At 38.0% G+C, this 25481-nt stretch overlaps 1 protein-coding gene across 1 annotated transcript; it reads right to left on the minus strand.

Annotated features, from left to right (window-relative positions):
* Positions 1 to 876: 876 nt before the first annotated feature.
* Positions 877 to 25322, minus strand: MYBL1 (MYB proto-oncogene like 1). Its single transcript, XM_051612174.1, has 16 exons — positions 24850 to 25322; positions 20913 to 21015; positions 20712 to 20783; positions 17699 to 17791; positions 16434 to 16654; positions 14640 to 14823; positions 14341 to 14415; positions 12550 to 12651; positions 11093 to 11326; positions 10410 to 10778; positions 9756 to 9898; positions 9248 to 9362; positions 7459 to 7575; positions 7268 to 7372; positions 5141 to 5320; positions 877 to 3511 (listed from the first exon to the last, which is right to left on the minus strand). Exons 1-16 carry the CDS (start codon positions 24867 to 24869, stop codon positions 3383 to 3385), a joined length of 2262 nt encoding a protein of 753 aa, XP_051468134.1. The 5' UTR covers positions 24870 to 25322; the 3' UTR covers positions 877 to 3382.
* Positions 25323 to 25481: the final 159 nt, after the last annotated feature.

The following is a 25481-nucleotide window of genomic DNA, read 5'->3' on the forward strand; positions in this document are numbered from 1 at the left end:
AAAATTAACTAGTCACATAATTAGACACTTCACACTTTCATCTACCTCCACTTTGCCCCCCGATTTCAGACATCAGCAGACAGCCACAACAACAAATACTCTGCAGTCAGCCCACCTCACTTGTCCCGAGTGATGGAAAACTTAATGTATGCAAGCATGAGCAGGTTTGCAGGAGTTTCATACATCAGTCTGGTTACCACAGCCCCAGCCCCAGTTTGTACAGCTTAAAGTTAGGTGATACTAATCACCAGGACATATTTCTGAAGAACTGGCTTGTGTTAGTCCCTCTTGTCCTTTTCCTTCCACAGACTTATTTTAATTGTTTGCCATTTATATTTGTCACAAAACTGGGAAAGGCAATAGATACTACCTATTGAATGCCCATGTTTCTAGAAAAATAAGAGTCAAAGTCTAACACTAATTCAGATTAATACATGGTTGCGAGTAATAGGAGAAAAAAATAAATCACGCAGCACAGCTTACACTTTCATTTACCTCCTGAGACCCAGATGTACACACTAAAATATCACTTCCACCATACAAATTAAAAGAACGTTCAAAAATTTTACACTAGAACATTCTTGGTCCCTCAAGTTGTCTCCTATACATAAACATTTGTGTTAAAAGCTTTGAGAGACAAATACAAACTGTTACCCAAAGCAGGCTTACAAGTAGGTTGGGTTGAAACATGTAGTGCCAAGGAACTCCATCCTGCTGTGTAACCTCCTGATTCCCACAGCTGCTGTTTGTCTCTGCCCAGTCTACAAAAGGTAGGTTTCTTGCAGTTTCACATGTGCACACACACACACACGTTGCTTTAATAAGCACTAAGTGTTTAAGTACTCAAAAAAAAAAAAAAAGGCATTTACAGTAACCTGGTACATAGATGCTTTATTTCTGGCATTAATATGGTCTGTATTGTATGTGAGATTCTATTACATAAAAGTTTGTAGTACAACAAAAACTAAGATAAACAAGGCATTTGTTGCACATTATGTCAAACCTTAAAAATATGGAGTAATATGTATTTAGGTTTCATGCAAGTTTGGCTGCTGCATGTACAATCTACCTATAAACTGAAAGAAATGCAAATGCACACAACATTCAAAAAGTAATAAAAGATGCCTGACATATGAAAGATTAAATCCTTCCTGCTAAAGCAACAAAGTAAGAGTTAACTAAACGATCCAACCAATACCAACACAAATTAATACTACCTACCATAAATCTATGCTTAAACTTGGTATAGGGAGTTATGGTGATACCATTTCTACCGAAATAGATCATCCAGATTCTAGATATTCATTCTCTCTCAATGTCTTATTTCATTTTTTGTGAATTAAGTGCTGTCTCCAGCATTAAACACTGCTGTTAAATCAATTCTGGTAATGTACACCTATATCTAATTGTGCCAAGAATGCCAACTGCCTCCTCTCAGTTTTCACAGGTGAGGAGTAATCCTGGCATGATGGGTATTTTCTGATTCCCTTGCTTATACAGGATTCCCCCTCCCCTTGAAATTTTGATGTGAATTAAAAACTGCTAAAAATGTTTCTGCCTACTACTATCATATCCAGGCAAATATTTAATATCAAAAAGCTTCTAAAAATAAGGATTGTATAAGCTTTGAGATGTTTAAAAAAGTTTAATAACCCATTACCTTCCTTGCACCACTCACCACGTGTTAAAATGCTCCATTAATAAATTATTCTCTACCATCTTTGATATTAAAAGTGATAGGAATACTTCACACACCCTGCATAGTACTGGTTGATCTCATAAAGTTAACTAGAGAACCTGACATTTTTGTAGTTTTACATACAGTGCATACGATGCTCGCTCTTTCCATCTCTCATAGCAGCAAGCCGATTCTGCCGCGATCCGCAGCAGCACACCCGGGAGTGGAGAGGAAGAGTGTCTGAATCATAAATAACTACAGCTACAGTGTACACTTCTATTTACCTGTCAGTATCTGTCGATAGCACACCAGTATGACTTGCTCTAAAATGAACTACATCAAAATCTCTACAACAAAAGCAAACCAAAACATTCCTTCAAAAACAACAACAACAAAAAAAAGACGTAAGTGCAAATACCTAAAATAGGCAACTAAAGCAACTGTTGTGACCTGTATACTTTTAAATAAGGACAAATATTTTTTCATAAATAATGTTCTCTTTGCTCTTCAGACATTAAGTAAGTACAAAATGGTCAAACTTAAGTGCAGATACAAATGTTTTGAGATCCAAGGTGCCAAGTTTCTTTTTTTTTTTTTTTTTTTAAATATATATATATTTAAAATGCATTAGTTTTCAGTTCCTATGCAGGATGAAGTACTCCTGGGTCACATACAGGACCCCACCATTCCTTTCTAAATATAAATAAACAAGGTATAGGAACAATGGCTGTATAATACAGGTATACCTTGCAATTATTTTGTAGACCAACATGATTTAAGGGTTATAGTGCAATCGTTAAGTAGATGTAACATACAGTATAGATTTGTACACTTCACCACTGTAATTCTTCTGCTATTACATACTTTAAACTTGTCCTTTTTCACTTTAGCTGTTTTAACAGGAAACAACATTGGCTTCTAGACAACCTGCATACATATAAATATCTACATTTAAGCTTTAAAATGAAAATAAATTATAAAAACAGACTCCTTTCCAATTTACAAAATTTCTCCTGTTCCTACATACTGTACAATACATTCAACAATCATCTCATTTTGAGATTTATGAAGAAAATACTGATGCTTTACACTAAAACCTATTTCACCCCCCTCTGCCTACTTCTAGTACCATTTGCAAATAAATATATTTAACACTGTAGTTAATTTCAATGTTTTGCAGCATACCAAAAAAAATTAGTAGTGCAACTTTCTATCCTTCCTTTATACTCCTTTCCATTGTGTTTCTTTATATACTAGAAAAATGCTACATAAGCAAAAAGCACATTCAGTCATGTATGTTTCTCATCTGGAAACAGTAACAACCTATAAACCTACTCTATATTGAAAATGCACTAACGGAAAAAAGCAATGCAGGTCAAAAGAATAAATATGAAAAATAGACCTAAAAACTGTATGTTGTCAGTACTGTGTTTCACCATTCTTATCATATTTTAGGGTGTTACTTTTTTAATATTTAATAAATTCATTGCAGAATGGTTTGTACTATCCTTTCATAGAGAATACAAGACCTTTATGCCTGGTTTTTCTCAGACAAAAGAAGAAAGGAAACTTTAAGGTAGCTTTAAGTTTTCCCTTGGCAGACTGTCTCCAAGTGAAGACTTAATTCCCAAGTATTGTGCTGGCACCCCCTTCAACATTGAGTCAGTTTCAATGGAAAGAGACGCTTGTCAGTTGCAGTGACCATCACAGAATCAGAGCCCTTGAAGTGCTGCTGGTAGCTGTGTATGTGCTCAGATACCTTCTTGCTTGTTCAGTCATGATAAGCTGGTCCTCTGTTTTTCCGTAAACGACTGCTTCCCATTCACAATTTGGCTGCACAAAATAAAATTCAGTTAAAAAGATTCTTTTAACCAACTAAAATACTTGAGGAATTCCTGTATAACTATTCAGAGTAATAGTAAATGATCAAAGCCTAGCAATATTCTATGTTATTGAGGATTCAGTTCTTCAATACAATACGTAAAACCTGTGACAAAGCTCCCTCTCCACTCTGTAATCCAGTTCCCCAGCAATGCATCTGTGTTTCGCTTGAAGTTCTAACACACAAAACCAGAGATGCACTTAAAAGAGACTAGTTCAACAATTGGTAAGTTAATTAAGTCATCTTCTCTTTGGATATCTTCCCCTTTAAATCTGCTAAGCTCAGCTGGCAGAAAAACACATTATTGACAGATGTCTGGAGACACCAAGGAAGGCAAAATGGTTTGGCAGCTGAAAAAGAGCACTGCAGAGGTCTTCACTGAACCAAAGTGACAGCTGTGGAGGAACGGTTAGATGTTTTGGGAATATATTAGAAATGGCAAAAGAATTAGGAATAGAAATAATTAATAGAGGAATAATTGAGCCACTAGTGCTACTTTCGTAAAGCGAACTCCGCACATTTACATGATTTACTGAATCTCAAGCTGATTTGTAGCAGCTCTAAATTGGACCTGACACTAGCAGATTGTAACATACTGAAGAATGCAAGATTCACTCCCTCCCACATGGAGCTAGAAACTGATCCAGAGGATCAGTTCCACATATAGATGCACAGAGAAAATTAGTAACTTGAGTTTCTCTAAGTTTAGCAGGACTTGATTCATGGAAGGGACTCATGGTCAGAGAGGCTACTTTCTCAGGGGAAGAGCAAAAAGAGAAAAGTGGTTCAATGAGAGTATTTGTGAGTATAGTATGACTTAAGCTCCCCTTTAAAATATTTTTAAGAACATAGTTCTGGGCCAGAACTTTGCTACAATTTGCAGCAGTTAATTGTTTTTTGGAACATCACAACTAAATGAGGTTTGTTCTGTCTTCTCATAAAAAAAGGCTTAGAAAGTAATACTGTTGTCGCTGTACTTAAAAGTACACCCTTGTTAAAGCAATTGTAGGACATGGAAGATCAGGCTCCAGGTGCCTTGCCTATTTGTTTTGTTTTAATTAATACATAGCTGTAGATATCCTGAGAAGACACAGAAAACTTTATACATTAACTCCCTATAGGGCAAACAGAAACAGGTACCAAGTCAGGTCACAGATAACACCTCCCTAAATCTTGTGGTCAAAACACACATAGAGGAAAAACTAGATTTCCCAGTAAGCACCAATCAAATTTGAGAAACTTAGGTGCTACAGAGGTTTAGTTTGCACTAAGTTTTCTTACTGCTAGACTTGGGTACCCAAACTTGTTTTGTAGGTTTACTCTATCCTGATTTTTTTTCCCCCCACATTTCAGTCTTAGAGGCCACACAGTGAAACATCTAGGTTGTATTTAAAGAACTTAGCTATGAATGAACACTTCATGGACAAATGACCAACTTACAAGAAATAAAGATCACGGAAACGCTGCTTGAAACTAAATCACTGAATTGAACTATTCTAGGCATCAGTACAAGGCAGAGCCCAAACAGAAATTCTTTGTTATCTTGCTAACAAAACTAACAGAATTATTTGCATCCAGACCTGAAGATCTTTCTCTGTTTTGACACTTTTTGAAGAACATGTATTCAGTTTCTTCTTAATTACTGCATTTGCTTTGCTTGCTGGATTTGAATCCTGGTTTTCTGATGTCTGGTTACATCGGTTGTCATGTATTTCCAACAATGGTATCATTAATAAAGATGTTGTATATGCATTTTCTGACTATTGACAAAAAAGAGGGAAGGGAACAGAAATAATAATTAGTATTTAATAATAATAAAAAAACTTTTCAACTGCTGTGATCAGAGAAGCCAAAATGTAAACAAAGCAAATACTATCAGAAAGAGCCTAGGAAGGATTCTGAAAAGAAAAAGTAATGAACACTATTGAAGGACTAGCCTGTTCTATCCTGGGATTCACAGTCAATATTAAGCACAGTAAACAAGTGATTAGCTGTGTGATTTAAGCATTACTGAGTAGACTTTTTTTTTCACATAAAGTCACACTACAGCTGATTATGTTTTGTTAAGAATAAGACTTGGTAAAGTGGTAACTACAGAAGTTTTAAAGAAAAAGGCTTGTAATTCACTTCTAGTACAATCCTTGTGAAAGGAAACACAAGGAGAGTGAAGCAAAAAAAATTAAGATCACATCAGTATCAGGGAGGAACTGCTTTAAGAACTGAAATAAACACTGGATTGATCATTCCCAAAGAGTTTTATATGCTGATAATGTTTACAGAAATAAGAAGAAATCAATCCAGCTTAATTACAGCAAAGCACAATAGGTATGCGGCTATTTTAGAGAGCAAAATTAGATGAGAACAGTGGCCTATGTACTTGTTTGCTTACAAAAACACCCCATTACATTGCATTAAACTACCTTTACATATTTATTCTGCCTCACACCTCACTCCTAACATTGCCATATGGGGACACAATTTCTACTTAAGTATTAGTACATTTTTCATTTTTAAATCAAATACTACTGCTTTTTCTCCTGTTAAGAGGAAATGCTCCTGTTGCACAAGCATCCCTCATTAAAATGGAGTCCAATGCTTTTAATATACCACATCATAGCATATCTTGGCTTTAGCTTAATAACCTGAACATCAGTGAGGTGCTATATATATATATATATATATATATATATATATATATATATATATATGTTTAATGTCTTAACAAGATGTTGCCAAGAGAACACCGAGCATGCTGTTTCTGTTTTGAATGGCTGCAGCAATGCTGCTCCTCACAAGGCAAGGATGCTCTTGGGGAAGCAGGAATTCCCACTAGGCGGCAGAGCACCCAACATCAAGCAGACACGTAGGCTGGGCATTTAAGATGGGCATTTAGAAAACCAGCTACAAATAATCAGAAAGGGGTCTGACTTAAACACCACTTCTTTTTAGGAATTTTTGGCTCCTATCTCTTGAATATAGCTGTATACCTGATCAAGAGTCACAGACATTTGCTCTTTCAGAATTAAACACATGCATACATAAAAGAACTAGATTAAAGTTTTCCTACAAGACTAAAAATTAATCTATACAATCACTAAACTTGAAAAATATTGGGCTACTTTTTAAAGGAATGAGGGACCAAAACAGCCCCATCTTCGAACTCACGTCTTGATTTTTGAGGCAGAATTATTAATATTCCTTCAGGCAGAGGAAGCCCACAAACCTCATCTTCTACATGCTTGATATTTCTTAAAGCACTCCCCTACTATATGGAGCAGGAAAAAGAAAAATATGCTGTCTAATATGCCATTAGGTATCTTCAGAACATGTCTCCCAGCCGATCAAGCATGCAAAACAGAGGGGCAAATGCCATCCTGCTGGTGTATTACAGAGAGCTTTGGCAGGCCATATATGCTGAAGTTTATAAGTAACCAGCATGGAAGCAGTAACAGCAAATCTGCAAAGCATCCACATTACTTTACCAGTCCTGCTCTGAAGGTCTAAAAGGAAGAATTCATGTATGAATTCAAGCCCAATGTTCAAGTATTGCTTAAGTACTTCAAGTAGCATTTCAAACTGAAGGCGATTCTCACTCTAAATTTATGAATCTAGTCTCAATCCAAGCACTTTTAGTTGACAGAATGAAAGACACTCAGTTCTATATTAGTATTGCTGCCAGTGATGCTCTTCAGTACTTTAATACTTACCTGTACCTCTAAATTACTGTCTTCTGTGAAGAGCTGGGCACCAATCTCTTCTTTTTCCCATGGATCGAGGACCAGTGATTTTCTGACTTTTTTAGAAGAGTTGTGCTGCAATAAACATTTTGCAGAGAAAAACTGTAAAATATTATTTAAAACCAGTTATTTCCTCTTTTAAATTATTATAGTAATATTACCTCCTGCTTGCAGCTTTTATACACAGTGTCATCTTCCTCCTTGAGAAATATATCTGTTCCAGTTTCCTCTTTCAAAACTTCCCTAATGTCCTCCTCCAAGAAGGCAAGTGGTTGTGACTAAATTAATGGAAATTGCAGGAGCAAATACAGGAAGTCTATTAGTCGCTAGTTTTTACCGTATTCTACTTTCAGCTAATGTAGGCCAGAAAAGAGAAACAGCCAAGTATGGCAACAGATAAAAGGATTTAAGCTACTGTAGTTAACAATTACAGATCAAGGTTGCAAGGCTACGCAAATGTTTAAATTCATTTTACTCCACATTATTTCTAGCCAGGTAAAATGTATACATGCATACAGTACTTCAAAAATGCAAAGTAGCATTGAAAAAGACATGCAAACTACTTATTTGCATTTATTAGCAACAGTTATCCACTGACAAATGGGATAAAAATACTCTATATATACTAAACACATACATAAACACATATATGTACATATATATGTATATAAACATACTACAAAACTGTACTATAGAAGTATGACTGCTGTTGGGAAAGGAACTGGTATCAATCTTAACACAAATCGTTGAATAAGACATTGATAGTCCTAAGTACAGTACAGAACTTCACAGAAGCCATACAGATGGCTCCTTTGTGTACCAACAGAAGAAGAATTCCCTTAAGCCCTCAAAATTTGATTTTGAACAGGAGGTTAATAGTGGACAGAAACAGGAATGCCAAACCACTCCATTTGCATAGTGAGAGACTGTGAATCTATAGGGTAACACAGATGGTGCCAAGCCCTGTGGCAAAGTCTGAGCCACCTTCTGTGTTTGCAAAAAAGAAGCAGTCAATATATATTGGCAGGAATATTTCAGAACTTGAAAAACATATGTCTACAGAATTCCAAAAGTTATTATGCATTAACATACCTTAGCTAGGCTAGAAGTGAGCAAAAATTTAATTCATTTGGAATAAACAAAGAAAAAACTACTTATCTGTAGTCAACCAAAAAAAAGTGTCTGTGACAGCCATAAGAATCAGAGGAATCATGAAGTGCTATATTAAGATTTTGGGTTTTAGGATGAAGAAAACTGTATGGCACTCAAGTAACCCCCCGAAGAAGGATATAAAAAATATTTATCAGAATACTAGCATGCTGTGGTAAACATCTAGTTTCAGTCCCAGCACTGCAGAAGAACCAAAACCAGAAAAAAAATCAGCTCTTAAATAGTCCAGAGCTTTCAAAGACTATGCTGTTTTTCAAGTCAAATGTGAAAGTTGCTTAAAATAATGAAGTCAGTCACATTCATCTGCACCAGTTTGCTCTTACAAGATTATCCAGTTGGTGGGCCTGCATACATTCACTCTCTCACTTATAATTTTTTCTTGTGAAAAAACAGAACGCTAAAGTATTAAAATGAAAATCTTAGACAATTATAATCTCATAAAAGGTACAGCATTAGCCTGGCTATGCAAATTTAAAACAACTCACAAAGGTGGAACCAATGCTTTTAAGGCTTTTATGGATCAAATTATTATATGTACCAAACACCATCCAAAAAAGACAATGCCTCCATAGTACACTAGAGGATACTACTCTAAGATACAAAATCTGACACATTTTTGATTTACATTCTAGCTATTCTCTAGGATAATAAGGAATGTCACTGAAACAACAGCATTGTTAGAAGATGCTTTCTAAGATCATGTTGAGGCCTACAATATCTCAAAAACAAGAGGGCATTTAGACTTTAACATAGGAGAAAGTAAACCATGCCACCACATACCGTAAGTTTGAGGGGACCATACTTTTTTTCCTGAGCAGCCAAAGCATTTTTAAAAGGAGTTGGCGTCCTTGGTGTTGAACCCAAAAGAGATCTTCTAATTGTGGGAGTTCTGAAACTATTAAGGAATAGAAAAGTATTCATATATGCATTTTAATATTTTACTTCATCAACAGTAATGTAATAAAATTAATCTAAGAAACATTTAAAAATACATTAATTTATACAACACATATCACCACCATGAATCTGAACATCTTAAGATCACCATAGCATTGCCCTAATTAAACTTTAATTGGACTTTATTGATTATTTTTAAAAAGGATAAATTTTAGCTGAGTACAAGCCACTTTCCATAAAGTAAAAACAGTTTGTTTGTACACAAGTATTTAAGTGTTAGGGGTTTTAAAACTCATTCATAGTATGCATACAAGCAGACTAATTTCTTAATGCTTAGAAAAATTGGTTTTATTTGAGCAACACCACCACATGTTTAATGTAATAATCCTACCCCACATTTTCCTTTTGATCCTTTGGTGTCATTTCCTTGTGTAGAGGAGTCGTAATAAGAACTTTCTGCCCACAGATTGGAGTTGATGTAAAAGCAGGATTTTCAAGGTTAAATTGTTCATTTCCAGAGCAAGTGTTGAAAAACTAAGCACAAAAGAGAAAAAACCCTAAGCAACCTTAAAGGACAAAAATTCACCACTATACTAAGAAGCAAAATAAATACATAAATAAATAAATAAAATATGTATATATCTGAAGAGCTTTTACTGACAAAACCAAAACAAATATTCTTGAGTTATGCACCAAGACATCAGTGATATTTATCACTGAAACCTTGTTTTTCTCTTTAAAATCCCTACTGCTTAATTAGGTCACAGAGACAATAGGTCTCTATCAACAATAATTTGCATGAGAAAGCGTGAGCTGAGACATAAGTTGCCACTACCCCCCCTCTCCCCAGTTAGTCTTCAAAACTGAGAAAATAGGTTATTTAACCATTTATTTTTAATATATTTACCCTTATGCAGATGCTTTAAAAAGTTTTTTGACACATTTGTTTGGGCTACAATGCATGACTAGGGAAGAAGTTACTTGTAACTTATAATCCACCCACTGCAGTCTTCATAGTTTACCCATAATTTAAAAATAAACCCACCTGTGATGGAGAAAATGGTAGTGTTTTCACTGGTGTATGCTTTAGTGCAACATTGATGGCATCATTACACAAACCATCATTCAGTTCATTAACTGGTGATTGCCCAACACGCAATCTCTTCTTCTTTCTTAGGATAGTAGGTGGAGTGCTGAATTTAGTCAAGTTTGGAGTCGTGGGAAAAACTGCTTCTTCCTCGCCACTGATGCTACTGTGCTTTTTGCCATCAAGCACAACACTGACATTATACTGGCACTCAGTACCCCCTTCATTGTGTTGAATCCTCATTAGTTTTACTGGAGCTGGCTTGACAGGAGATGCGACAGCCTCTGAAAGCTCAAAACTGGTGACATCGCTCCACGCTACAGGATCCTAAGAGGCAAGATGCAAAACACCCCAACACTAGAAGGCTTATCCAAGACTATTTCACAACATCCAAGCCAATCTAACAGCTCTCTACATCCAGAAGCCATATACTGCATTATTCTCCCTGCATCTTTCACACAATCCTAAAACACCGAATATTTTAAATTGTTTCTCTTTTTAAAACAGGCAATAAAACAAATAATTTGATATGGGTGAAACTACAGACAAGTACAGAATAAGGTAATTTTAAGAGTATCTTATACATATTGTGTAAACTGAAGTGGTGTGTTGTTTTTTTTTTAGAATAAATACAGACTTACAGATTCAATAAGCTCTAGTGTCTCTGCAAATTCTGGAATGGTTTGTAGAGATGTTAACATAGTATTCGCTTCTGCAGCCAAATACTTAGGTGGTGAATTAGGCTGAACAGATGTGCAGTGGGTCTCATCCATGCTGTAGAAATCACTTGATTGATCCCCAAGGCTGTTCAGCGTATTAGAGACACAATCTTCAGCGACAAAACTTCCAGACCAACAAGGTAAGGTTTCAGCTTGCTAAAAAGTATGAAGAAACATGTTAATCTTATTCAATTTATAGGCTGAAGAAAGTACGTTATGTGACTGTGGGGAGGGGAAAAAACAGTAGTACATGTAAAGACTAAAGCATAAGTAATTTTTGCTTCTTCCAATGCTAATTATCTGTTTGCAGTTCGTCTTCTCCTTACAATAACATACTGAACATTCTCAAATTGTGTAAGATTTTTGTCTTACCTCTCATTCAGGTCTTATGCTTATAACTTAAGATAATTATGGGTTGTACTGGAAGCCATGTCTGATGCAAGTTTCCTGTGCTCCTGAACATCAGATTATTATGAAGTCATCTTCGCTACAGAACGCAGGTACATTTTAAGATTAGAAACTGTTTCTAGAAGGTAAAATACTTCTTGTTTGATGCATTTTTAATGCAGATTCTGCACTGATAGTTTACTTAACTTCTAAATGGGTATCTCATTTTAGTACACTGCTTAGTACTCCAGAAACAGATTTTAGTTTTCACTAGAAATCTAGAAGCAGACCAGATTCCACTAGCTAAGCAGAATGTTGCACTGTTTCAAGAGAACGCCAGAAATAGCTCCACCACATCAAACTGGAAGTTTACCTGTAATCTACATTAGTGATTGTTATGCTTGGGTTGGTTAGGTGTCTGATGTTGTCCATAACTCTCTGTTCCTGAGGATATACGTGACTCTCATCTGCAAGTTTCCCTAATTCCACCGACATACACGTAAATGTTATACAATGAAAATGTTTATATTGTTTGTCCCGTCCAAATGTGGATACTAAGCACTGCAAGCACTCACACAGAATCTGATAAAAATAGAACCTACAGGACACTTTGAAATCAAATAGGGCAAAATCTATGTATTTCACCTTTTTCTGTTGATCAGTTGATCAGTGTTGCTGATCTATAAAAGAGAATGGCGGTGATTTCAACAAATATTCTGGCTCTTGAAGAGGATTAAAAACTGGGGTTTTAGGAACACCTGCCAAATCACAGGTCATATTTCTGCTGTTTTCACACTTTAAAAAACTGCACTATAAATAACTTGCCTCAATTCTGACATACAGACCTTGTTTAACAACCCAACAGTCATAGGCTCGATTTTAGAAGGTCAGGTGAAAAAACACTGCACAAACTCAAATATCCATTACTAAATTGCTGAGGATTAATCTCAGTAAAGAATACTCAAATATTTACAGAAATATATAATCCTTACAGAAGAGACTCGTGTTCTGATTTCATTCTCTGCTGACATCAGTAGCAATTCAAGTTCCTTTATTTTCTTTTCTTTATCAGGATCATCGTCAATAAATGACTGCTGAAAAATTGAAGAAAGAAGCCATTACTATCTTCCACCTCTATCACCCTTCCACAGTAAGGATTCTGTATTACAACAAAGCCACATTTTTAGCAGAAATCCGCACATAGCAAGAACTAAGCTGTTCCAGCTGTATTGTATTTTGTAATACAGTAGCAGTCACTTGCAAGTGAAAGAACTCCAGCAATTACCAGAAGATGGATACAGTGCTGAAGTGGTACACAAGTTAATATTTTAACAGGTTTCTAATGTGGCCTGTAAACAGTGCACTATAGCACTTTTTAATGGAAAGTTACTCAGTTTTACCTTTAGTAGAAGCAACACAATTGTCGCCTTGGTAGATGTGCTTGTGTTTTCATTTGCTCTCTAGAATTTTCAGTTATTTAACCTCAGAAAGTGTTTCAAATCAGCATTTGCTGACAGAGTGCCTACACAAACAACCCTACTACTACCATCAGAAAACTAATTGGTTTTGGTTGGTTGGTTTTTAACCTCCATAAAACTTTCTATTGTTGCTATAAATACAGGTAAGTGAGGATACATGTTATGAGTTTCAAAACTAAGCATTCTCTCCAATCTAGAGAGCATTTCAAGGAGCAGAAAGTAGCTTATACTTTCCTATATAGGGTAGTCCAGAGTGTCAAAGGCCATGCAAGACTTCGTTATGATTCGTACTCTCATACTGAGATCAGGGAAGAAAACACAACAGGAAACAGATGACCCGCACAGGGAAACTAAGGGTTAGGTACAGAGTCCTGTAGAATACCTCTAACATATCTACCACGATCAAAATTTGTATTATTCCCTGTGTCAAAACAACTTTTTTAGTAATATCAAATTCAAAAAAATTATCTACATTCCATCTGCAACAAATGAGGAATTTAAGACATACTCTAAGTGCCACCAAAGAAACAAGAGGAAATAAATCTATTCAATAACTTTTTTATGTTTTCAAGTTTCTCAATACTTCAGCATTTGTAATGCTGCAAAAAAGCATTTTTAACTGACAGACATTTATCAGTCAGAGAAAACTAAAACCAATTGAGAAAAACATAGCCATAAGCAATTTATTTGAACTGAGTCTTTCACAGAATCACAGAATTGTCAGACTTGGAAGGGACCTCTAGAGTCTGATCATCTAGTCCAACTCCCCTGCTAAAGCAGGATTGCCCAGAGCACATCGCTCAGGACTACATCCAGGCAGGTCTTGAATATGTCCAGAGAAGGAGACTCCACAGCCTCCTTGGGCAGCCTGTTTCAGTGCTCTGTCACCCTCATAGTAAATTTTTTTCTCATATTTAAATGGAACATCCTATGTTCCAGCTTTCAGACAGAGTTACATTTATTACATATACAAAGTAGTAAAATCTTCTCTTTCATCTCTCAGAGGCTAGATAATACTAAAGGGTCATCATTTTAACCTAATGATTTAACTAGTAGACTATGCTTTAAGGCATATTTCTGTGAGAATAAGCACAATCGTGTTTCCAGGATGTATAATGATAGCTCCTTTTTTCCTACCTAGAACTACCAAATAAGCAAGGCTAGTTACAGAGGAACATTTACATAAATTTAGGTGTATGATAAAGACTTAAAAGATATTTTGAAGTTACAAGTTTTTTAAGTCTTCGTTGTACAGCATAACACACAGTACATTCTCTTCATTTACAATGCCTGTTAACAATTTACCTGAACTAAGTTGGAAGAGGCTGAAGCATGTTCCAGGCAGCTGCCTTCTGGTGAGGCATACTGGTATGCTGGAATCTAAAAAGACATAAATCATTTTACAAACCCCAACTAGAAGGAGGCTATAAAATTATCTCTAGTTTATGGTACATAAACTATGTATTATGGCTTACCAATCCTAAGCTACTGTATTATCACAAAAATACTCAACAGATCTTCATTCTTTCAGTTTGTTCCTCGTTCCAAACTCAAAAAATTATTTGAAACTGGGAAATACTAATTATTCTGGATTTTGAACTTACATGTGTCTGAACAGGTATGTAAAACTGATTCTGAGTGTGCAAGTGTTCCACAGTCAGAGAAGGTTGGGGCTGAAGTTCAGATGAACTAGCTCTTTCAGACTTTATACCATCTTGCAAATATCCTTCCTGTTCCACCTTTCTTCGCATTGTGGAATTCCAGTGATTTTTAATTGAATTATCAGTCCTAAAATGAAAGAGTACAACAGTGACTAGTTTCCATATCTCAAACTTTAATACAATTTACGGGGTTTGTGTAGTGGGTTAATCAGAAGTCACAAATCCAGAAAGCTCCAGCAGCTTGGACCGAGAGTTCTGTTATCAGTGGGATTTTGGCATAATAGCTAGAAAACTCTTTTCAAAATTCCCTTCTACTAAATTTCAAGTATGCAGGAAATTAAAAGCTGCAAAAGATAAAGCCTTGGTTCTGGCTGTTATCATGGGCCAGAACTTTTTTCATAGATATTTGGAATAACCATGTGTTTAGAGTTCACTACATTCTTTACTCTCTGCTACAAAATCGCAGAATGTGAAACTCCTGTCCAACAGCACAGTAAGGGCACTGTGGCCAGTGTTTGCCCCTGGAACACAACTCTTCTGTGTAGCCTGCATGCCCAGCTCCCAGTTTTATATGCAGCTTTGTGGAAGAACATGCCACTACTTCTTGGTGCTCTTGATCATGTACAGGGACAAGCAGGCATGGCAGAAGACCTGTACGCATTGTCACTCCCCTTGGAAAGAAAATGGCTGCAGTTTGACAAGGAGGCTGAAATCACTTTTAACACTAGCCAAGAACTAAGGTAAGAATAGAGTATGAATGTATTCTAGTTTAAAATATTAGCAATATTACTAGTCTTAGAGAGAGGTACACAGTGATAAAAATTGTTTTAAGCCCCATTCTTCATTTAAGATTGACTCGAAGAAGTGTTCCCCTTTTTCATCCCTCTAGTGTTACTCTTTACAGATCTTCTAGGTCTAGGATTCAATCTTCAGCTAAGTGTCTCATCTTGGATTTCTTTTCAACATATAAGATAGTGAATTAGGAATGCCTCTGTCTCATCTTTCCTCTCTGAAATTCTATTAAGAGGCAATCCATTTGCTTCCCATTCATCCCAAGGATTTCCTGTGATTCATGGATTGAATTTAAGGAAATTGTCACATTTTTAAACACATCTCTAAGGACTCATTCTCTCAAGAGAACAAGTGCTGACATTGCTCATACACAGCTATACAGTCACCTCCTGAACAAATTAAGTTCAGAGAGGGATAGCTTAACATTGAATTTCAATTAACAATACAAGGCAAAAAATTTTTTTTCATTACACCATTTATACACTAAAATTCTGTTTATCACAAGCATGTAAGTTAACAATCACACTTGAAATAAAGGAGAACAATGCACACAATTAATTCTTAACTTGGAGAATACATGGTAACAAATGAGCTTTGCACTGCATGACTTCTAAGTCTGGACTTAGGAAGGTTACTAAGACTTTCTTTTTTGAGTGTCTTCCACTGTTCCTTGCAGTTACTCCCTTCAACTCTACTACAGTTTTATTGAAGTGAACAGGAAGCTTTTTGAAGGAACCTGCAGAGCATTAGAGGGTTTTTTATTGATTTTTAAGAATACATCATCAAATGCAAAAGATTTTCAAACATTTCAGTATCTATCTAGCTAAATATGTTGTAACATAAGTTTTGACAGATGCTCTCTGACTAACAGATTACTCTGGAAAGAGTACTGAGATGACCGCTTTCCATATTCCAATATTTAACACAAATAGAGTTGAAAAGCACCTTCCAGGAAGAAGTTTTGCTATTTCAGCCCATCGGTTTCCCAAACGCTTGTGAGCTTCATAGATTATTCTGTCCTCCTCTTCTGTCCACGAAGACTTTTTTACCTCAGGATTGAGATGGTTATGCCATCTCTCTCTGCACTGCTTGCCTATTCTTCCTTTCAGGTGTTTTGCGATTAAAGACCAGCGCTTTGGACCATACTTCTGAACTAATTCAATAACCTGGAACACAGATGAAAGCTTATTATCATTTCAAAAATCTAGTTTTCCTAATCAAAGACTGAGAACACTGATAAACTCATATTTTTGAAAAGGGTTATAATAGTAAACTTGATAGGCCTAAGGAGGCAGACAGTGACTTGGGGTTTTAAAATTCACTTTTCAAAAAATAAAATAAAAATGCCCACTAATTCCAAATTTACTGTGTTTAGAATATAACTGTATACTGATGAAAACATTCAGTTGGACATTTCGTTTCTGTCACCCATTGCATAAGATGGCACTAGGAAAGATAAAAAAGAATCTTGTAAAGCTGCTGAGTTTGACTTTTTTTCACAACATATGTATGAGAGAAACCCCATTTTTCTACACCTAGTCTTCATCCCATATCTACGTATTTTTTACACATAACAAGGTTTTTCTTAAAAGACTGATGAGAACTCTAAAAAAATAGATTAGGTAGACCATATGCACAAGTTGACAAAAACTAGCTCAAAAGATCTTAGAACAATTTTAAACAGTGGGAATAAACAGCTGATATGAAATATAACATGTGAAAGCTGTATGTGCACCTCCTTACAAGACAGTCCGGGTTTTGCAGACAAAAAGCTGCAGCATGGATTAGCAGAGGTTGGGAAAAGGAATCTAAAACACCATTGCTAGCTTCTTTAATGGTAGAGTATGAAACAAACTCCCTTATTTCCAACCCCCTTAAATCTAGTGGGTTTGAGGAACAAAGATGTAAATAAGACCTTTGATCTTTAGCGCTGTAAAGAGATCTCCTCTCCTTGGTAAGCTAGAGTAGTTCAGCTGGCAATCTGACCACAGGGAAATGAAACGCTTGAGCAGACCAGATATTCCATCTACCTAAGAGCAGCTGCATTTTTCTCTTCTCACACAGCATAATGTAAGGCAATTATCTATGTCACAAGATACATCAGACCTCATCTTTGTGGAGATGAAACCCAAGAGGAAATACACATTCTTACCAGTCATATGCCAATTTTATTACAGTATAACATTACAGTATCAATTAATTTTTATTACCCTCTGATCTTCTTCTTTAGTCCAGGGACCTTTAATCAATTCTGGGTTCAGTACCTTCTGCCATCGATGTTGGCACTGAAAATCTGAACGATTCTGAAATAGTTTTAGAAGACCAGTGTAGCTGTTAAACTCTTGAATACATAAACCTGTAAATATTATCTAGCCAATAAGTATAATTATTAGCATATTTCAAATTAAAAGACTTATTCGGACCTTTGTTCTAAGTATAAGAGTTAAATTACCCCTTCTTATTTCTTCTTCCATTTGCTTATAAAAACTCTTCACCAGAAAAACACCCTTGCATGAAGCTCCAATTATTCCAGTGTTCTTAATCATAAAATTCAGAAATTAAAGAAAAACTTAGAATTATTTTTGTCCTCATTACTCCACACTTTCTCTGAACTTCATGATTGACATGCTTTTGACTATCTATATCCTATATAAGGTTAGAATTTTTTAAAGGAAATACTTTTTCTTTCAAATAAAGGAATGAACTTTCTTCTGAGTCTCAAATGAGTATATTCTCAGCTCTTTACTAGAGAGTTAAGAAAAAACAGATTTATATCATATTTAGCTAACATACTAAATTAAACAACTCTGCTTTTTCTCCTCAGGACAGATGGTGCTTTTCTGTAGCTTCACTAAGGATCCTTTGAGATATTATTGTTCCCAGTTATGAAAGAGAAGCAAGCTTTCACTTAACCTCCTAAAAACCGTCTGTAGTAAAGTTTGGGACTCTCAGGGTCCTTGGTCCAATCCTTAGAAACATGCTGGTAAGAGCCTGCCCTAGCACAGCATACTGGTCTACCTTTTGCAACACTGGGATATGATTTACTCTCTTCAGTGCAAGCCCATGGATAGCAAGTACCCATTTCAAGGTTTTGCTGGGCTTGTCTACCACACTAAAATGAACTTAAACAAGGAGCAGGCTGGAAGATCAGAAAAAACACCTAAAACTCCGCTACATTTAAAATTACATTTATCAAAGTGCCTTCAAGTTAATCACTAGTAGATGCTGTATGATTAAAAGCACATGAGTTTTGTAACAAAGCATTATCACCTCTTGGTGGAGCAAGCACGGAGTTCCCATTTTCGATGAAAGAAAGATTTTCTAATTGTGGCCTGTCAGTGTTTTTACTTACCAGACATTTCTCAAATCATGACATATTTAGGAGAGAAAAGCAAAACAACTGATGGAATGAAAAAATATAAATATTTCAGGTCTGCCTTGGCTCCAATAAATGGAAAGAGAATACAAGCTGAATTCCCTTCCTTGAGGGTCACCTTTAAGCCATCCTTGCTTTTTTGGGCAGAACAGAGGGAAGGTTTGTTTGTGTCCAGCCTAATAGTGAAGTGGGGTTCTGAAAGCATGGCAGTTCAAGTGCCTTTACATACTAGTAACTCAAGATACACTTTGTTGTCCTAGCAAAAGACCATCAGTAACAAGTTAAGTGCTAATTATGCCAGCCTCCACTATTTGGTTTTGCAATTTGAACACTACAATGAGTGACCCAGAGAGGCTGTGGAGTCTCCATGCACGGAGATCTTCAAAATCCAACTGGATGCTATCCTGGGCACCCTGCTCCAGCTGACTGTGCTTGAGCGAGGGGTTTGGACCAGATGATTTTGACAGGTTCTTCCAACATCACTGATTCTCCAACAGGCAACCTGATCCTCCATGGATGTTTCCCGTGATAGCTGGGGAGTCTTTTTTCAGCCTCGCTTCAGCCCAGCTCAACAATAACTTTCTGTCTATTGTTTTCAGATTGAGAACTTTTTTTATTTTAAACCGATACATCTATTAAATGCAACTCCAGAATACACCTGTAGATCAGTATCCCCAGACACTGCATTTTTAAACAGTTCAATATAAAAGCTTTTTTATATTATCTCTTTCTCCTCTGCCACTCACTAATTTCACTGCTTTTTGGATGAGGATAATGTACATGTAAAAAACAGTGGTTTGCTTATGCACTCCTTACATTTAGAAGCTTTGAGTTTGTTCTCTGATATTTATACTTCACCACTTGGAAAAAAAAAATCAGAACCACTGCAGTAGCACAAGTATTACAAGACCAAGGAAAAGTTACAGTTGTTCAGCATTCAAATTCAAGTCTATTTTTACCTAGTTACACAGGAATTTCATACAAGCATATCATCCCACTCAACCCACAAAGGTGGGGGCAGGAGAAAGTAACGTTTTTACTTTTAACATCTGAATATTCAATATCACTTCTAGGTATCAATTTCAGCCTTCAATTCTAGCCACAGTTTTATAGTAGGCATTTTCTAACATTTAATTGGAAGAGAAAAACAATCAATTCTAGTTGTAGGCATTTTCTACCAGTGCAGCTCATACAGCTGAGGAACCATTTAATGTTTGACTCAACAGCTCCTTTACTCATTTCACCTAACCACTGGAACAGAACAAGAATTTTTAAGTGTCAGTAGGAAACTTCCAAGAAACCTACTATGGTTCCACTTGTAGCAACTAAAGATATCATAGGGTGGAAAGATTTACATATGTTAGGGAAATCACTGTAAAAATACCCAAACAAAAAAAAATTCAACAAACACCAAAACAAAAGCAAAAAAACCTCCATCCCCTTTCCTAAGGTGTTTAAGAAACTGATCTTGCTTCTTTCAAACAACCTTTCAGAAGCAACTCCCTCTTCTAACTGCTTCAGAAGCAACCTGTCAACTGTAGGTGTAAATACTAAAAGTGATGCAACCAATAGGAAGCAGGAATAAAATCGAAAATTAAAACAAATAGCAAGTGTGGACAGAAGACAAAAATTATTTTTTATAATTTCAGGCAATCACTTAAGCCCCAGCCTGAACTGATAAGGTTTGCCAAGGTCTGAGTGAGATCTCAAACACAATTTACAGGCACCTTTAAAAATATTTTTATTATTATGTATTGATTTTTATTTCACCTCATTTCCAAACCAGACATATGACCAAAGTAAAAAATATTACAGGTGAAGTTAACTGAAACAGTGAATCTACTTACTTGGAGACGGCTAGCAATGAAAGCCCAATCATCTGTCCCATTTTGTTCCACCAGCTTCTTTAGCCTTTCATCCTGTTAAAACATAGCCTCAGCCAATAAATGTTACATGCTATACCAATATGGCACTAAATAATCACGTATTTCTTGTGCTACCAACGTTATAAATGAATGAAACTAAAGCAAAAAAAAAAAAAGTAGTACCTCATCACGTGTCCATTTTGCCCTGTTATATATCTTCTTCAAACCTTTTTGCTGTGGTACTTCATAGTCGTGATCCACATATTGAAGATCATCATCTTCCTTACTACAGAGTACAAGATAAGAGTGAAGAAGATAGAAAAAGAGCTTTAAATAACTCTGAGTAACTTTTTTTCTAATTACCTGTAGCTTTTTTTCCAATCTGTACATATTGTTCTAAAATAACACGGAATTTGCATGAATGTAAGTGAATATAGGCTGCTGTTGGAGGCAGAACTATGTCAAAGGAACAGAATCAACTTTAACTGCAAGGCCACTTACTGGGATATGGACAGATAATTCATTCCAAGTAAATACTTAAATTCGAAGCAAAAGTTATTAAGATCATGGTTTTGTAACACATTTATTACTCTATTTTACACAAAAATATATAGGATAAAGTGGTTTGTTAGTCTGCAAAACGTATTCATGTTCCACCTCCATAACTCAAACACAACAAGGGTGCCAAATAAATTAATTTCAGCTTGACATTTTAAGTGGACTCCTGCTTGCATAAATCCCTTGCCTCCATGTTACAGGAATTATATACAAATCTGTGAAGACAGAAACATTCCAGCAAGAACTAACTACCGTACCAGTGCGGACCCTGTAAGTTCAGAGTCAGAGAGGCAGGAAGTCAGGTAACCACCTCTGTGACTCCATGTAGATCATACTCCATCTGCTGGAGAAATGGACGCTTCACAGCCTTGATAAACAAAGCCTTGCGAACAAGCAGCACGGGGAAACGTTTCATGGAAATATCACTTCAAGTTACACGTCAGTGACTCATGTTAGCATCCATTCAAACACGAGGAAACCTAGGCCTAACAACAAAATGAGCAGCTCCTCCGCATTAGTTACGACAAAGACACAAAGAGACTCGCATCCAATTACACAGTTTTAAGTAAAAGTAGTTTCACACTGCAATCTCAATTTTTCTCCATTTTATTATCAGCATAAAACACAGGATAAATATAATAAATTCACATTCAAAACAAAATATATTCGTTCTGCTCAGCCTTGAAAATTACTTTAATTTTTCACCAAAAGTAAAGAAAGCCTTTCCCAGTAATGGAATTAACCTGTGCTGGAGTCTCAAGAACTGATTAGATGTCTAATTTCTACATTATTTTCCAGAAGATGCAATTAACTGACTAAGTATGACAATCAGCCATTTATGCATTTTTTTTATTTCCCATGAACTATATCCTCACTGGCTAACAGAAATACACGGTCATCGAAGAAGAGCACTACTTACTTGAAAGCCTTCATTACTACAGGTCAGTATGTATCCAGCTCTTGCAGACCCAGTGTATTTAATATTACTTCTACATACTACACCACATCTGGATTTGACCCTCCCTGATGCAGTAGAAATAGTTAGTAACATGAAAATATATTAAAACTTTGTAGACCCACTGAAATATAAAGCAGTAAACTTGTCCAAGGTCAACAGTAAGTTCTTCACAGTAGTTACAAAAAACAAGCTGCAAACACAATTATTATAAGAGTTTTGCATTAAGTGGCTTAGGACTTCATAAAATAGGATTTAAACCCACAGGTAACTAAGAGTTTTCTCTTCCTTCTCCCACCTCCTTTTATGTTTTATCTTACCCACAGATTCTTTATGAACTTCAGGAGTATATATTGGTATTATAAGGAGCATATATGGGTGTTATAATCCTATTTCATACCAAGCAAGCCATATCGTTTACTTATAACTAAAATTTGGCCTTGGGGTTAAGCCCTTTGTCAGCATGATCTCTGCACAGCAAACTTGTTCAAGAACAGCGTCCTTAGTTACATGAAAAGCTGTGGCAATTTTAAAAAAAGAGGAAATGTTCCACATACAGAGCAGTGATGCTGACAAGAGCACCAGTATCAGACAACACGGGGTCTCCGCCAGCAGCGATGGCTAAGAACCCTGCACTCAGAGCTCTCCAGTGACGTGCACGTCCCCGCGCCAACCAGCACAGCCACCACATCCTCTGTGCTTCCAGGGCCAGCCGAGAGGACACTGACCTCTCTTGCACCTTGACTCCATGTGAATAACCATTTAGTCTTCAGTCCTGTTTAGAGTAGTACACCCCCAGATTATAACGAAAGGTTGGAACTACCAACTTCAGATTTTTATTAAAAAGAAAAGATTTTCAAACATGTTGGGTTGTTATAGCTCATTTGACAATTCTTTTGCAGTTACAAAACTGAGCTAAAATACTGCACGAAAGTGGAACATGGCCATCAAGTTTCATCAAGTAAGACATCTGGAACAATAAATTAAGTCTGCAATTCTGATTTGAGAACCATCAAAGGAATAAAAAAAAGCTTCCAAATGCAAAAACCAAGAGTAGTTTAAACCAAATTAAACTTAGTTCCATTCTCCTTAGCCCATATCTAGATCAACAATCTTGAAATCGCTTTTACATAAACTCCTAACTACAATGATTTAGTTTGGAACACATTATCATCACACACTCACATAATATTATTCTTCCAGGGATACTGATCTCTAACAAAAAGTTCCCCTGCTATCCACAACCGGTTCTATTTTCAATAACAACATCAAAGGACTCCATAGCCACAAGACATAATGCAAGCTAAAGCTTTGCAAAGATGTAACTATTGTTTGCAATACCACAGATGAAAGTCTCTTAAATTACAAAATGCAGATTAGAAGGAAGAAGAAACACTGTATCTCTGAGCTGATTCTTGCAGATAGCCACGTACAGACAGCTACAGCAGTTAGCCTCTGCAAGCAAAGCCCCTTAATGAATCTTGCTCCTTACACAACTAGAAACCCAAAGCACTGCTTTCTTCTCTTAGTTGCAGTTTTGCAGAAAAAGACCATTAATTCATGAACTCTTCTCATGTCAGAGGAAAATGCAAAAGCAGTTTTAGTATCTGTAACTTTGGAACCACTCCCAATTCCCTAAGAAGGGTGCAGACATGGTAAAACCCGGATGCCATAGGTAACTCATGCATTACTGTTACTCACTAAGCATTCTTCCCTTTCTCAGTCCTAATTCTTGTTTCACATTTCTTTATCACTTTTCAGAAACTGATTTTCTACTTAGGACAAGAATAGTTATAGCAATAGAACAGCTCTCCAAGACCCACCTTCTGAATACAAAGCAAAGACACACCCATTTTCATATCAATAAAACAAAAGATGTATCAAAACCATCTGAGGCTGCTGCGGAAGCTCTTGAGGAAAACACTCTCTCTCAGGAATATTTCAGGCTAGATTAAGGCATCCCCAACCAAAGAATATGCCAAATCAGAGAAAGCAGGAATACAAAATACTGGAAGAATCACCAGGTCTCAACATTAACCGAACAGCCCCAGATCCTACACCAGGGCTGTGCCAAAGCCCCTCGGGAGGAGAAAATCACGAAGTATTACTCCAGCAGAAGGAAAGTAACCAGCAGGAAAAGCTATTGCGGAGGCAACGCAGTTGCTACTGACAGGCTTAGTGACCGCAGAAGAGCAAAGCTAAGGAGTCTCCCAGGTAAAGCCACAACAAAGACGGCCTGAGCGAAGGCACAGAAGCGAGAGCAGCCGCCAAGCCAGAGGCGAGAGCTACACCCGAGAGCGGGTAAAGCCCGAGGGAAGACAGGTACCTGTGCGGGCGCCGGGCGAGGGAGGACCCGGCGGGCGGGGGGAGGGAGGCGGGCAGTGACACCCGCGGCCGGGCCGCTGGAAGGAGGCCGGGAGCAGCGCCAGCGCAGCCCAGCGGGGGGGCGAGGGGCGGCAGGGCCGGGGCGGGGCGGCGGCACCTGGCAGGGATCCCGGGGCGCGGGGGGGTACCTGGGCGCGGGACGGCGGCAGGGAAGGCAGCGGCTGCCCGAGAGGGCGCAGGGCCGGGGGGCTGGAGGGGGCTGGGGGCGGGGGCCACGCTCACCTGCGCAGTCTCTTCGCCATTCTCGGGGCGCACCATAGAGGGGGCGGCCGCGACAGCGGGGCCTGCGCCCCCGGGCGGGCTCCTTCTCTGGCCGCCGGGCTGCGCGGCAGGGCGGGCGGGGGACGGGCAGGGGCACGGACGGCTCAGGAAGGCTGGAGGCGGGCAGGGCTGCTCCGACGGCCCCCTCCTGCCCGCGGAGCTTCGCGGTATCCGCAGCGCCCCGGCCGCCGCACTCAGCCCCGGCCCGGTCCGGCTCCCGGAGCGTCAGGCATGGCTCGGCCTGGCCCCTGCCCGCAAGGACTGAGTGCGCAGCGGCCCCTTTCTGGCCCGGCGGTGCCTCCCTGCTCCTGTCAGAGCTGCCGCTGGCTCCGGCGGCGCCTTCCCGCCTGGGCCCGCTCCCCGGCGCCCCGGCCCCGGCTGCCGAGCGGCCCCTCCGCCCGGGCTGCGCTGCCGCTGCCACCGCCGCGCTCGCGGCGGGCTCGGTCGGTACCGCCGAATCTCGCGCCCAGCCTCCCTCCCGAGCCGCCGTTTGAATCTGCGCAGGCGGACTGAGGCCCCATTGGCCGCCGCCGCCGCACGCGACCGGCCGGGGCGGGGCCGCGCGCCACCCGCGGGCGGGGCGGCGGGGCATG

The sequence above is a fragment of the Apus apus genome, chromosome 2 (genome assembly GCF_020740795.1).
Source record: "Apus apus isolate bApuApu2 chromosome 2, bApuApu2.pri.cur, whole genome shotgun sequence".
In the NCBI taxonomy this organism is placed as follows: domain Eukaryota; kingdom Metazoa; phylum Chordata; class Aves; order Apodiformes; family Apodidae; genus Apus; species Apus apus.

What these genes read in the sequence shown, in the direction of transcription:
- MYBL1 (XM_051612174.1), bottom strand. Translation starts at nt 24,869, where the DNA reads ATGGCGAAGAGACTGCGCAG. An exon ending in CACTAGAGCTTATTGAATCT is followed by an intron (nt 10,779 to 11,092) that starts GTAAGTCTGTAT and finishes CTTGCCTCTTAG; the next exon opens with GATCCTGTAGCGTGGAGCGA. An exon ending in ATGGTCCCCTCAAACTTACG is followed by an intron (nt 7,576 to 9,247) that starts GTATGTGGTGGC and finishes CCATTAATTTAG; the next exon opens with TCACAACCACTTGCCTTCTT.